Genomic DNA, 11,955 nt, shown 5'->3' with positions numbered 1-11,955 from the left:
AGGGGGACCGGCGTCGCAGCAGCAGCAGCAGCAGCAGCAGCAGCAACACGCCCCAGCCTCACCACGGCGGGTGGCCTGAGAGCAAGAGAGGACTGGAGAGGCTGCTACAGCTGTACATACACCTCAAGCCCGCGAGAAGTAATTCTGTAAACCCTAAATCAGCGCAAAGACACAGGGCCGCGTGAGTCTAAACCCCACGTGTTGCTGCTGCTGCTGCTGCTGCTGGCCTTGTCCTGTGGCTTCTCTATCAAGTAGCGACGGCGCTTTGCACGTTTCCCAACCCCACTTGCAGCTTTGCTGCTGTAGCTGCTGCAGCAGCTGCTGCAGCAGCTGCTGCTGCCAGGGCCTGGACCGCCACCGAAGGAGGCGAGGGCGGGGGCCTCCTTCCCTTGCTGCAGCCGCGGCCGCTGCTGCTGCTGCTGCTGGATCTGCTGCTTCGCCGAAGTATGCTGCTGCTGCAGCAGCTGCTGCTGCTCGAGCTACGGGTGCTGCTGGACGAAGACGGAAGCCACGACAGTTCTGCTGCTGTTGCGTTCTGGCTGCTGCGACTGCTGCTGCTGCTGCTCCCCTGCTGCTGCTGCAACTGCTGCTGCTGTTTGCTGTTTTGCTGCTGCGGATCTTCTACAAAACTCCTGTTTTTCAAAAGCTTTCAATTTTTTTTGTCACGTCTTTCAATTCTTATAATTGGTTTTGTAGATTTTATTTTAGCTCAGAATAGATGTTTAGGAATTTATTTATTTTTAAATATTTAGTTTTATTTTTAGGTTTGGGAGTGTTATTGTAGCTTGCACCAGCTTGGGTTGTAGTGCTGTGCACCAGCAGCAGCAACAAAGCAGCGGCATATAGCAGCAGCAGCAGCATACATCGGAAGCAGCAGCAGCAATAGGTCAGCAGTAGCGGGGGCATAGGTCACCAGCTGCAGAAACAGTAGCAGCAGAAGCATGGATCGGCAGCAGCAGTAGCTGCTGCTTCGGCCTGAATTCAAATAATTCACTTTTGCTGCTGCTGTCTTGGGAGCAGCAAAATGGACCTGTGTGCTTGGGGTGTACGTACACCTGAGGTTTGCAGTCTTTGAATTTGGTGAGATTTGAATTATTTTTAATTTTCTTTGATTAATTTGAAGATCTTTTGAGGATTTTTTTCAATAAAAATCCTCTTCGAAGAAGTGGCGTCAAGAGTTTGCGGGAAAATTGAGGTGTACAGACACCTGGTGGTAGTGCCCCCGTCTGCTCATGTGGAAATTTGCGCTGAGAATGAAGAAATTAAATGAATAAAAATATAAATAAAGCGCTTATTTATATTTATTTACATTTATTTATACTTATTTATAATTATTTATTCATTTTGTGGAAGATCTGGTGTACATACATGTACATAAACATGCACATAATTTAATGCAAGCCTGTTTATGTGCATGAGGTGTATTTACACCTGCTGAAGTGAAAAATATATATAAATAATTATAAATTTAAATTCATTTATTATAAAATGAAATATAAATGCAAAGAGAAAGAAATATATTACATGTGTACATAACTCCGTATTATTAGAAATGTTCTGTGAAATGCATATTCCCCGAACTCCACAAAAATATATTTTTCTATTTTTTATATTATCCATATTTATACACATATGCATGTAAATGTAATATATAATATATATACTTATATTTAATTATAAGTATATATAATATATATATTCAATTATAAATACTCATTTATATATTTTAAATACTTGTACATAAAATATTTAAAATATATAAATAAGTATGCATATATATATATATGTATAGTAGTGGTCCCATAAAAACATATTTTGCCTTATTTTACACTTGAACAAATATAATTGCTTATTCATGCGCTGTACAGACACCTGCCCATAAATGCAGCAGCAGCAGCAGCAGCAGCTGCAGCAGCTGCAGCGACTGCTACCTGATAAAAGTAGCAAAGTTACAAACTGAAGTTCTCTTGTTAGTTGTCGCTAAACCCTAAACCCTAAACCCGGAGATAAACCCTAAACCCTAGAACTGCCCCCCAGCAGCAAACCCCATCTAAACCCTAAACCCTAGATGCTGCAACAAGAGGGGCTTTGGGCAGATTGCATTGCCATTCAAAATAAGGGTTTAGGGTTTCGGGTTTGCGAAGGCCGACTCTGCGCAAACCAAAGAACTGCAGCACATCAAAAGCAAAATGAATTCGCTGCTGCTGCTGCTGCGCAGCAGCAGCAGCAGCAGCAGCGCCAGCGTCACTTGCGGCTACTGCAGCTGGCGCTTCTGCTGCAGTTGCTGTTGCTGGACAAGAATGCGCGATGGCTGCTGCTGCTTTCTCTCTGTTGTTGCTGCTGCTGATACCTGCTTCACCTGTTGCTGTTGCTGCTGCTGCTGCTGCGGCCCATCTCAAGCGCTTTGTTTTGCTTCAAGCACCTTTCAGTCTTCCACTCCGCCCCGGCACTTTGAGCTATATTTGCTGCTGCAGCACCAGAAACTGCGCCTGCTGCCGCGGCTGCTGCCACTGCTGCTGCCGCTGCTGCAGCAGCTGCTGCAGCAGCTGCTGCTGCTGCAGTTCAGAAGTGCTTCCTGTGGGAGCAGTAGCCGCCAGGGTTCTTGAAGAGGTACTTTTGGTGGTGGTCTTCGGCTGGCCAGAAGTGGCATTTGTTGGGATCGGAAATGATTTCAGTTTGGATTTTGAAATTCCATTTTTTTTGCATTTCGTTTTTAATTTGAAGAACAAGAGGAAGTTGTGTGGGGTCTGAAACGCAGACAGCCGAGCGGTACTGGGGGCCCACGTCGGGCCCCTGTCTGCAAAAACCACACAAAGCCGCGCTTCTAAACCCTTTTTCAGGGTTTCTTCCTTTTATTTCCATTTATTTGTCCTTTTTCGTCTTTTTTTTTCCAAAAAAACGAAAAAAACGGAAAAAAATGAACAAAAAACGCTTTTTGCATGCGCGGAACCGCCGCTGCGCTGGGGTGTATGTACAGCTTGCGGTGTACGTACACCGCCTTCGAAGCCACAGAAGTGCAGCTGCAGATTTTGCATTTTAATTTAAAAAGATATTTCATTCATTTAATGGCATTAGGTGCTTTTATTTTCTTGTATTTATTTCATAAAAACATATTTACAAACACAGAGAGAGCCTCAGATGTGAATTTGCAAAAAACACAAACTTAAAATATTCAAAATAATTCACTTAACATCTTTTCGGATTATTACACCTCTACATAAAAATATTTATTTATATATAAATATTAATATTTAGATAAATATGTATATGTAAATGTATATATATAAATAAATACATATATATACTTATTTATAAATATATATATCTTTATATTCATATACTTATTTGTTTGCTTATATGATTTGCATTTATTTATATATTTAGAAGTAATTAAATAAAAGGGTTCTATTAAATGGCATATTTGTGTGGGTTATTGTGTATGCGTAATTAGGTAAAAGTGCATTTAATATATAAACAGAAGTCTGTAAATGTAAATGAGAAAAAGGCATTTAAATTCATTTTAAAGAATAAATGAAAAGATTTAATAGTCAAATACATGCAAAAAGAAGCAAATTAATTTGCTGCATTTAAATTCCAAAAAGTAAAATAAAGCTTCCATTACTTTCTGCAGGTGTCTGAGGTGTACGTACACCCCAGCGAGCGGAATCTGGAAACAAAACTGGTCGCGTCTTCTCGCATATAAAACACATTTTCATTTTAATAAATAAATACTTTTAATTTCTTATTTTTATTTCCATTTTAGTGGCGAAAAATGCAAAAAAAGATTTTTATTTGTCTTCAAACCTCCACAGTGTACGTACACCCGATTGCATGCTTCGGAACCTACATCTACATGTAAAAAATTAATTTACAAACGTTAAATAATTAATTATATTTATAATTGTATATTATAAATAATAAATAATAAATAATAAATATAAATGTATAAATATATAATTGAAAATATATAAATATATTTTCGTAAATAAATAGAGGGCCCCAATTATATAACATATATAGTATATCTGTAGGGCCAAATGACATTAATTATAATTATATATTTATATAAAACAAATATTTATATTTAAAACAAATTTGAAAAAAATAATTTAAAATAAAAACAAAACAAAAGCCCCACAGACACATCCCAACAAGAAGCTGTCTGTACACCTGAGCAGCACTGTCTGTACACCGGCGCAGCTCCTTCCAAAACGGAACAGCCACGCAGCAGCAGCAGCAGCCTTGCAGCAGCAGCAGCACTGAAGCAGCAGCAGCACTGCAGCAGCATTGGGGCAGCAGCATTGGAGCAGCAGCATTGGAGCAGCGGCATTGCAGCAGCAGCATTGGAGCAGCAGCCCTGCAGCAGCAGCAGCAGCACTGCAGCAGCAGCAGCAGCATGCTGCAGCAGCAGCAGCAGCATGCTGCAGCAGCAGCAGCACTGGAGCAGCAGCAGCAGCGGACCTGTCGGGAGTGGTGGGGTCGTGGATGGTCCAGAAGAAAGTGAGGAGTTCCCGCAAATGGACCTTTTGCGGAAAAAAAGAAATCTTGAGAGCTTCGAAGTGTCCAGTTTTGCTGCTGCAGACCTGCGCGTACGTGGGCTGGGGTGTATGTCCACCTGCGTACCCCACACAAGTTGCTTCCAACTTGTCTTTGAACTCCTCCACAAACAGCTTCTCCAGGCCCCAGAAGCAGCCGCCCCCCAGGACGATGCTTTCTGCTGCTGCTGCTGCTGCAGGGGGAGCAGCAGCAGCAGCTGCAGCGGGAGCGGCAGCGGGAGCCGCAGCGGCACCGGCGGGGGGCGCCCCCGCAGCAGCAGCCGCAGCAGGCGCTGCAGCAGCAGCAGCAGCGGGCGAGCTGCCCACCGAAAGCCCGCTCGACGAGTTCAATAGAGACATAGAAGTAAATGCAATTAATGAATTTGCAAAACAAAGAAAAGACAGGCGAGATGATACACCCGAAATGCACCAGTGGTCTCTATACACCCCGCGAGGCCGCGCGCTGTACAGACCGCCACCGCGCAAGGGGCCCCCCGGCCGAAACCAAACCATAAAAGGGAATTTAAAACACTTTTTCGCAAATTAAATATCAATTAATTCCAATAAAATGCAAAAACGGAGGAAGAACAGCATAAGAAACCCCCGAACGGACAGCAGCAGCCGTCGGCTGCTGCTGCGGTCGCTGTGTGCGCGGGCTGGGCTGGGCTGAGCCGGGGCCTCCGGATCTCCCGAGTTCGCCGGGATTTTAACGACAAAAAAGAAATAAATGATTTAATTCGAATTAAAAAGGAAAGTGTAAAACAATTGAGGTGTATGGACACCTTTTCCGGCCTTTTCAGGGAGGGAAGTCCCGCCTGCTGCGCACCTCCGCCAGCCACCGCCCGGCTGGCGCTGCTGCTCCGTCCCGCTATTTCTTCCGGCTAAAAAGCCCCAATTTGTTTTAGTTTTAGTTTAATTTGCAAATTTAAATATTTTTTTTCCAATTTGCTGCAGCAGCTGCAGCAGTAGCAGCAGCATCAGCGAAGACACGGGTCCGTCTGCTGCGGCAGTAGTGACACCGCGAGCCGGAGAGCGAGGGGGAGGCGAAGGCAAGAGAGACAAGTTCAGATTTGAATTAAATTAAATTAAATCGAAGAAAAATATTAATTTAATTTAAATAGAAACAAAATTGCACACATAAGGAGCAGCGGGAAGCAACAGACACCCGCTGCTGCTGCTGCTGCTGCTGCAGCTGCCGAGACACCGCAGCACAACTCGAGCGCGCAGCAGCAGCAGCAGCAAAATAGGAAGCAATTAAAATCTGCTCCAGTTGGAGACAAAAGCTGCCGAAAACACCTTGCCCTGCAGCAGCAGAAGCAGCTTTTCGAAGCCAATAAACATTTATTTAAAAATAAACATTTATAAAAAGATAAACATTTGTAAAAGAATTAACAATTATAAAAGAATTGACATTTGAAAGAAATAAAGATTAATTAAGAATATATTTACTGGCAATTTATCTTTCACCCATCTTCACAGAGGTTCCAGTGTACGTACACCTCCGCAGGCGCTCTGCTGCAACAACAGCGCAAAACGAACTGCTGCTGCTGCTGCTGCTGCTGCTGCAGGCGTGAATACCTTCCGTGGCAAGAATGGCAGCAGCAGCAGCAGCAGCAGCAGCAAGCCGCTGCTCGGAGCTGCTGGCTGTGGGCAAATGCCCCGAAGGCTCCCCACTTTCGTTAATTTCAAAACTGAGGACTTTTGAGTTAAAAGAAATCGGCAGCAAAGAGTGAGGCGTTGCTGCGGTGTACGTACACCTCAGGCGCGGGCAGCAGCTGCACGTACACCGCAGCAGCCAGCTGCATGCATGCGCTCCAAAATCCAACAAGTGTCTTCTTCTTTATCCATTTAAAACTATTTAATCTTTTTATTTATCTGTTAAAACAAATAAAATAAAATAAATCTTTAATTGCTTTAATTTGTTTCCAAAAAGATCCGAAGAGAAATTTTTCTGAAACGCCAAATCCAAGTAAATTCAGGTGTACGTACACCCGAGCGCTGGCGAGCATGCGCGGCTGAAGTGGAAACTTTTTAGTTCTTTATTTTTATTATTTTGCTTCCACATTTTGCAAAAGTTATCCATTTACACATTTAAATTTCATTTAAATCTAATTCTGCAAATTTAACTTAATTCACTTTCCACTTTTTCCAAATCCAACGCCCAAACGTCTCCCACGCAGTGTACGTACACCCCAATACCGCAGCAAAGGCCCCGCAAGAGGCCAAACTTCGGCAGCAGCAACAGCAGCAACAGCAGCAGCAGCAGCAGCAGCAGGGTGTGTGTGCAGGTGGCTGCAGCAGCAAGCTGAGCTCGAGCAGCTTTCTGCTGCTCTTCATGAGGAAGCCATTAGCGGGGGCCCCGAGACAACACTGCAATGCTTTTGTGGAACAACTAAGGTTTGCTGCTGCTGCTGCTGTTGCTGCTGCTGCTGCTGTTCTTGCGGCTGCTGCTAGCGCTGCTGCTGTTACTGCGGTTGCGAGTGCTCCAGTGCTGCTGCGAGCCTTGCTGCTGCGGCCGCTGCTGTTTTTACTGCTGCTGCTGCTTCTAGTGCTGCTGCGGGTCTTGCTGCCGGCTGCTGCTGCTGTCATCGCTGCCGCCGCCGTTGCTGCTGCTTCTGCTGCTCCCATGCAGTAGAGGAGCTAGGTGGCCGTCGACCACTTCTGCTGTTGCTGCTGCTGCTACGGCTGCTGCTGCTGCTGCTGCAGGTTGGTGTGCTGATAGAGGAAATAATCTCCATTGATTTGTGGAAGGAAAAAGTTTTGCCTTTCCTCAAGGAAGACTCCAGGGCCTCAAGCTTTGCTTTCTACCTCCCAGTCAGACAATTTGCTGCTGCTGCTGCTGCTGCTGCTGCTGTTGCGTCTATTATTAGCTCCCAGGGCTTTGGTTTCTGCTGCGACTGCTCCTTGCTCTCTTGCAATCGCATTCGCTGCTGCTGCTGCTGGGCTGCTGCTGCTGCTCCTTTGCGGCTGCTGCTGCTCTTCTGCTGCTTCTGCTGCTGCCTTGCATGCGCCCACAAGAACAAGAATGAATATTTCACAGCCCCATATACTAGAGCCTAGGGTTTAGGGTTTAGGGTTTAGAGTTTAGGGTCTAGGGTTTAGGGTTTAGGGTTTAGGGTTTAGGGTTCAGGGTTTGTGGGAGTTCAGGTCTATTACGAAGCTCTCTTAGCCTCCATATTAGAGATTTTGCTGTTCAATCCACTTGCAGCAGCAGCAGCAGAAGCGCAGCTGCCGGATCTGGTGGAGTACTGCCACAGGAAGCTTCAGAATATGCTGCTACGGTTCGCTGCTGCTGCTGCTGCTGCTGCTGCTGCTATGCCGCTGGTGCTGGTGCTGCAGTTGTTCTTTCGTAGTGCGGCTGCTGTCTCCCCTTTCCAGGCTCTTGCTGCTGCTGCTGCTGCTGCTACTGCTGCTGCTGCTTTCTACTGCTTATGTGTCTCTGATTCAGGAGCACGGGCGAAGGAGCAGCAGCGGCCGTCGACCCCGCTGCTGCTGCTGCTGCTGCTGCTGCTTCTGCTGCTGCAGCGCAGCAGCAGCAAGAAGCAGACGTGGCCTTCGCCGTAGAAATGTGCTGCTTGTCAATTCTTCGATTTATCTGCGACAGCAGAAAGGACATGCAAATGACTGTCACCACTTTGCTGTACGAACAGTACGGTGAGCCCGCGCCCCTCAGCACACGCTGCAGCAGCAGCAGCAGCAGCAGCAGCAGCAAACAGCAGCAGCAGCAGTGATAGTAGTACTTGTAGGAGTAGCTGTAATACTAGAGGTGGGACTAGTAGCAGCAGTGGGGGAAGCAACAGCAGCAGCAGCAGCAGTGGTATCAGTACGAGTAGCAAAAGCAGCAGCAGCAGCAGCAGTAGTAGTAGTAGAAGTAGCAGCAGCAGCAGCAGCGGTGTCAAGGAAACACAGAAACGGGTCGGAACAACAACAACATCAGCAGCAGCAGCAGCAGCAGAATCCGCACCGCAGGCGCAAGCAGCAAGACCAAAAAGAGATGCGGTAGCAACATCTCTAACAGCAGCAGCAGCAGCAGCAGCAGCAGCGGCAGAATTGTTGTTATCTTCGCAGATGTGCTGCTAGCTCTGACGGCTCTTCTCGAGCAGCAGCCCTGGAGGCGGCGGACAGCCAAAGGAGATCTTCAGGTCTATGAGGACCAGCAGTAAGCTGCTGCTGCTGCTGCTGCTGTTGCTGCTGCTGCTGCTGCTGCTGCTACTGCTGACTGTAAAACGTTTGTAGCAGCAATGGGAAGCACGAGAGAGCTGCATACTTGGAGCCAAAAGACACTGCAGTCAGCGATCCTCGTCATCGTTTGCTGCTGCTGCTGCTGCTGCCGTTGCTGCTGCTGCCGTTGCTGCTGCTGCTGCTCCTGCTGTTGCTGTTCCTGCGGCCATTGCTGCTGTTGCTGTTCCTGCGGCCATTGCTGCTGCTGCTGCGGCACAGATGGAAAACTATTGATCGCGGAGATGTGCGCATAACCAAAGCAGAGGCGCAGGTGTGGAAGCTGCTGCAGCTGCTGCAGCTGCTGCTTCTACTGCTGCTGCTTCTACTACTGCTGCTACAGCTGCCGCTGCTGCTGCTGTTTTCGCTAATGGGGATGTTGTTGCATGTGTAGAGCCTGCCTGGAGCTTCTTTGTTTATCTCCTGCTGTTGCTGCTGCTGCTACTGCTGCTATATGTGCTGCTGCTACTGCTGCTGCTACTGCTGCTACTACTGCTGCTACAACTGCTGCTGCTGCTGCTAATGCTGCTACTACAACTGCTGCTGCTACCGCTGCTGTTGCTGCTGCTGCTGTGGGCTTTGCCTGTTTTAGGTGTGGCTTACAGTGTATAGCCTTGTCATGGACCCTGACTGCAAACAACGGTGAGCTGTAGCTGTGCACGCAACTCAAAGCAGCAGCAGCAGCAGCAGCAGCAGCGACAGTGGCAGCAGCACCAGTAGCGACAGCAGCAGCAACAGCAGCAACAAAGCAAATGTGCTTTACGTGCAGATACGAATTGACGAGCTTCAGGAGAGACAATCTCTTAAGGGTGCGACTAGTTTGGTGGTGCTGCTGTTGCTGCTGCTGTTGCTGACACTGCTGCTGCTGCTGCTGCTGCCTCTGTTACTGCTGCTGTTCTGCTGCTCGAGTTGCTGGCAGTCGTGCTGCTGCTGCTGTTGTTGGAGGCGGTGCTGCCAGCGCTTTTGCCTTTGCTGCTGCTGCTATTTCTGCTGCCGCCCTTTAAACCTGACGTTCCTTGGTGGCCTAGCAGCAGCAGCAGTAACAGCAGCAGCAGCAGCAACAGCAGCAGCAGTAACAGCAGCAGCAGTGCGCCTGTAGGTGCGTGCAGCTGCGAAGACACCTGAATGAGATGCTGTATGACCAGCTGCCTCCTCTAAAGAACCTGCACCACCACTTGGAGGTTTGTTGCTGCTGCTGCCGTTTTTGCTGCTGTTCTGCTGCTGCTGCTGCTGTTGCCGCTGCTGCTTTTACTGTTGCTGCTGCTGCTGCTGTTGCTGCTGCTGCTGTTGCTGTTGCTGCTGCTGTTTTCTTGTTGCGGTTGCTACTATTGCTGCTGCTGATGTTACTGTTGCAGCTGCTGTTGCTGTTGCTGCTGCTGCCTTGCCTGCTGCTGTTGCTGCTCCTGCTTTCGCTGCTCTCGTTGCTGCCAAGCTAGGGCCTTTGTCTTCTTGCTGCTGCTTCAGTTGATGTCGCTCGACTGCGCCAACTTATTTGCTGCTCCCAAGACAGGCCTTCTAATCTCTGTGGTGAAGCAGCAGCAGCAACAGCAGCAGCAGAAGCAGCAGCGCAGCGGTGGCAACCACAGCGGCAGCAGTAGCACACAGGAGGCAATACAGAAGCAGCAGTAGCAGCAGTAGCAGAAGCAACAGCAGCAGCAGACATAGCAGTAGCTGCAGCAGGAGCATTGGACGCAGTAATGGGTATAGCAGCAACAGCAGCGGCATGCCCAACAGCAGCAGCAGCAATAGCAGAAGCAGCAGCAGCAGCACAGAAGCGCAGCAAGCGGTGGGTAGTGGAGCTGCTTTTTTTTACGTTCTAATGCTGCTGCTGCTGTTGCTGCTGTTTCTGCTGCTGCAGCAACCTGAGTTGCGGGAGAGGCTGCTGCAGCAGCACGGCGACGAGTGGGCGTCTCTTGCTGCTGCAGCAAAGCAGCAGCTCAGCAGCAGCAGCGGGGAGGAGCAGCAGCAGGCGCTGCGAGGAGTTGCTGAAGTGATGGCAGCAAAACTGGAAATGATCGTGGCCAAGTGCAGGCGCTGCGGCCACAAGGTCAGTGCCAGCTAGCCACCAGCTAGCTAGCTAGCTAGCTAGCCATATAGCTATATAGCTAGCCAGATAGCTAGCTAGCTACCTAGCTAACCAGCTAGCTGGCTAGCTAGCCATAGGGCAGGATAGCCAGCTAGCTTGCCAGCTGTTTGCTGGCCAGCCAGCCACCAGCTAGCTATCGCGCTTTGGCTAGCTCAGTGGCTTGCTGGCTAGCTAGCTAGCTAGCTAGCTAGCCAGGTAGCTAGCCACTGAGCTAGCCAGATCGCAAGCCAGCTAGTTGTTCGCCAGCTAGCTAGTAGCTCGCCAGCACGTTGTGGGCTAGGCAGTTAGGCAACAGCTAGCTAGCTAGCGAAGGCTAGCCAGAAAGCCATTAGCTAGCTAGCTAGCGGTGAGCTAGCCAGCCAGCTGCGGGTCAGCCAGCTAGCTGTGGGCTGGCTAGCTAGCTAGGCTGGTACGGGCAGCTCAGGGCAGCTAGCTAGCTACTCCTCAATTAGCTAGCTGGGGCCGGGAACAACTAGCTAGCCAGCGAACTGCAGCGAGCTGTGTAACTAGTTGAGGCCAAGCTGCTGCTGCTGCTGCTGCTGCTGCGCGTTTTGGGCCTGCTAGCTAAATAGCGGGCCAACCAGATGCACATGGCTAGCCACAGCTGGCTAGCTAGCTAGCTAGCGAGGTAGCCAGCTAGCTGCCGCGTAGCTAGCTAGCTGGCAGCTAGCCACTCCCTCAGCAGGCAGCGCGGGGCTGCTGCTGCGGGGGGCGCTGGGCGCTGGGGTGTACGTACACCCCACGCTGCGCACGTGTGGGTTGCTGCAGCTGCTGCATGCACTTGTGCGTGGGGTGTATGTACACCTCAGGCCACAAAAAGGTGCAGCCGCTGCCGCTATGAGGCTTATTGTTCTAAGGAGTGCCAGCAGGCTGACTGGCGGGTGCACAGACACGCCTGCAAGCCTGCTGCTGCTGCTGCTGCTGCTGCTGCTGCTTCTGCTGCTGCTGATGGTGCAGCAGCAGCTAGCGCCTCTCAGTCGGCCTAGCGACAAATCCAATTCGCATGCTTAAAATAACAACGAACAAAACAGGACTCTTTGCTTCTCTAGATGCTGCAGCAGCAAACAAGGGGGCCCGATGCACAGTCGGGGCTCCCAGCAGCAGCTGCTGCAGCTG

General features: G+C 49.1%; 4 protein-coding genes across 4 annotated transcripts; 3 read left to right on the top strand and 1 right to left on the bottom strand.

Annotated features, from left to right (window-relative positions):
* Positions 1 to 2,562: 2,562 nt before the first annotated feature.
* ETH_00006185 (peptide methionine sulfoxide reductase, putative) lies at positions 2,563 to 4,895 on the bottom strand (the record flags this gene model as incomplete). Its single annotated transcript, XM_013376172.1, has 2 exons — positions 2,563 to 2,797; positions 4,462 to 4,895. The coding sequence occupies 2 exons, from the start codon at positions 4,893 to 4,895 to the stop codon at positions 2,563 to 2,565; spliced, it is 669 nt and encodes a 222-aa protein (XP_013231626.1).
* A 1,232-nt stretch (positions 4,896 to 6,127) lies between these two features.
* On the top strand, positions 6,128 to 8,615 carry ETH_00006180 (zinc finger MYND domain-containing protein, putative; the record flags this gene model as incomplete). Its single annotated transcript, XM_013376171.1, has 6 exons — positions 6,128 to 6,264; positions 6,824 to 6,932; positions 7,242 to 7,349; positions 7,683 to 7,816; positions 7,984 to 8,189; positions 8,302 to 8,615. 6 exons carry the CDS (start codon positions 6,128 to 6,130, stop codon positions 8,613 to 8,615), a joined length of 1,008 nt encoding a protein of 335 aa, XP_013231625.1.
* Positions 8,616 to 9,883: 1,268 nt separating this feature from the next.
* ETH_00006175 (uncharacterized protein) lies at positions 9,884 to 10,382 on the top strand (the record flags this gene model as incomplete). Its single annotated transcript, XM_013376170.1, has 2 exons — positions 9,884 to 9,934; positions 10,218 to 10,382. The coding sequence occupies 2 exons, from the start codon at positions 9,884 to 9,886 to the stop codon at positions 10,380 to 10,382; spliced, it is 216 nt and encodes a 71-aa protein (XP_013231624.1).
* A 94-nt stretch (positions 10,383 to 10,476) lies between these two features.
* Positions 10,477 to 10,815, top strand: ETH_00006170 (uncharacterized protein; the record flags this gene model as incomplete). Its single annotated transcript, XM_013376169.1, has 1 exon — positions 10,477 to 10,815. One exon carries the CDS (start codon positions 10,477 to 10,479, stop codon positions 10,813 to 10,815), a length of 339 nt encoding a protein of 112 aa, XP_013231623.1.
* Between the last annotated feature and the right edge of the window lie 1,140 nt (positions 10,816 to 11,955).

This window comes from Eimeria tenella, genomic scaffold, assembly GCF_000499545.2.
Source record: "Eimeria tenella Houghton genomic scaffold, Eth_scaff32, whole genome shotgun sequence".
In the NCBI taxonomy this organism is placed as follows: Eukaryota; Apicomplexa; class Conoidasida; order Eucoccidiorida; family Eimeriidae; genus Eimeria; species Eimeria tenella.
This window is presented reverse-complemented; position numbering and strand designations above follow the sequence as displayed.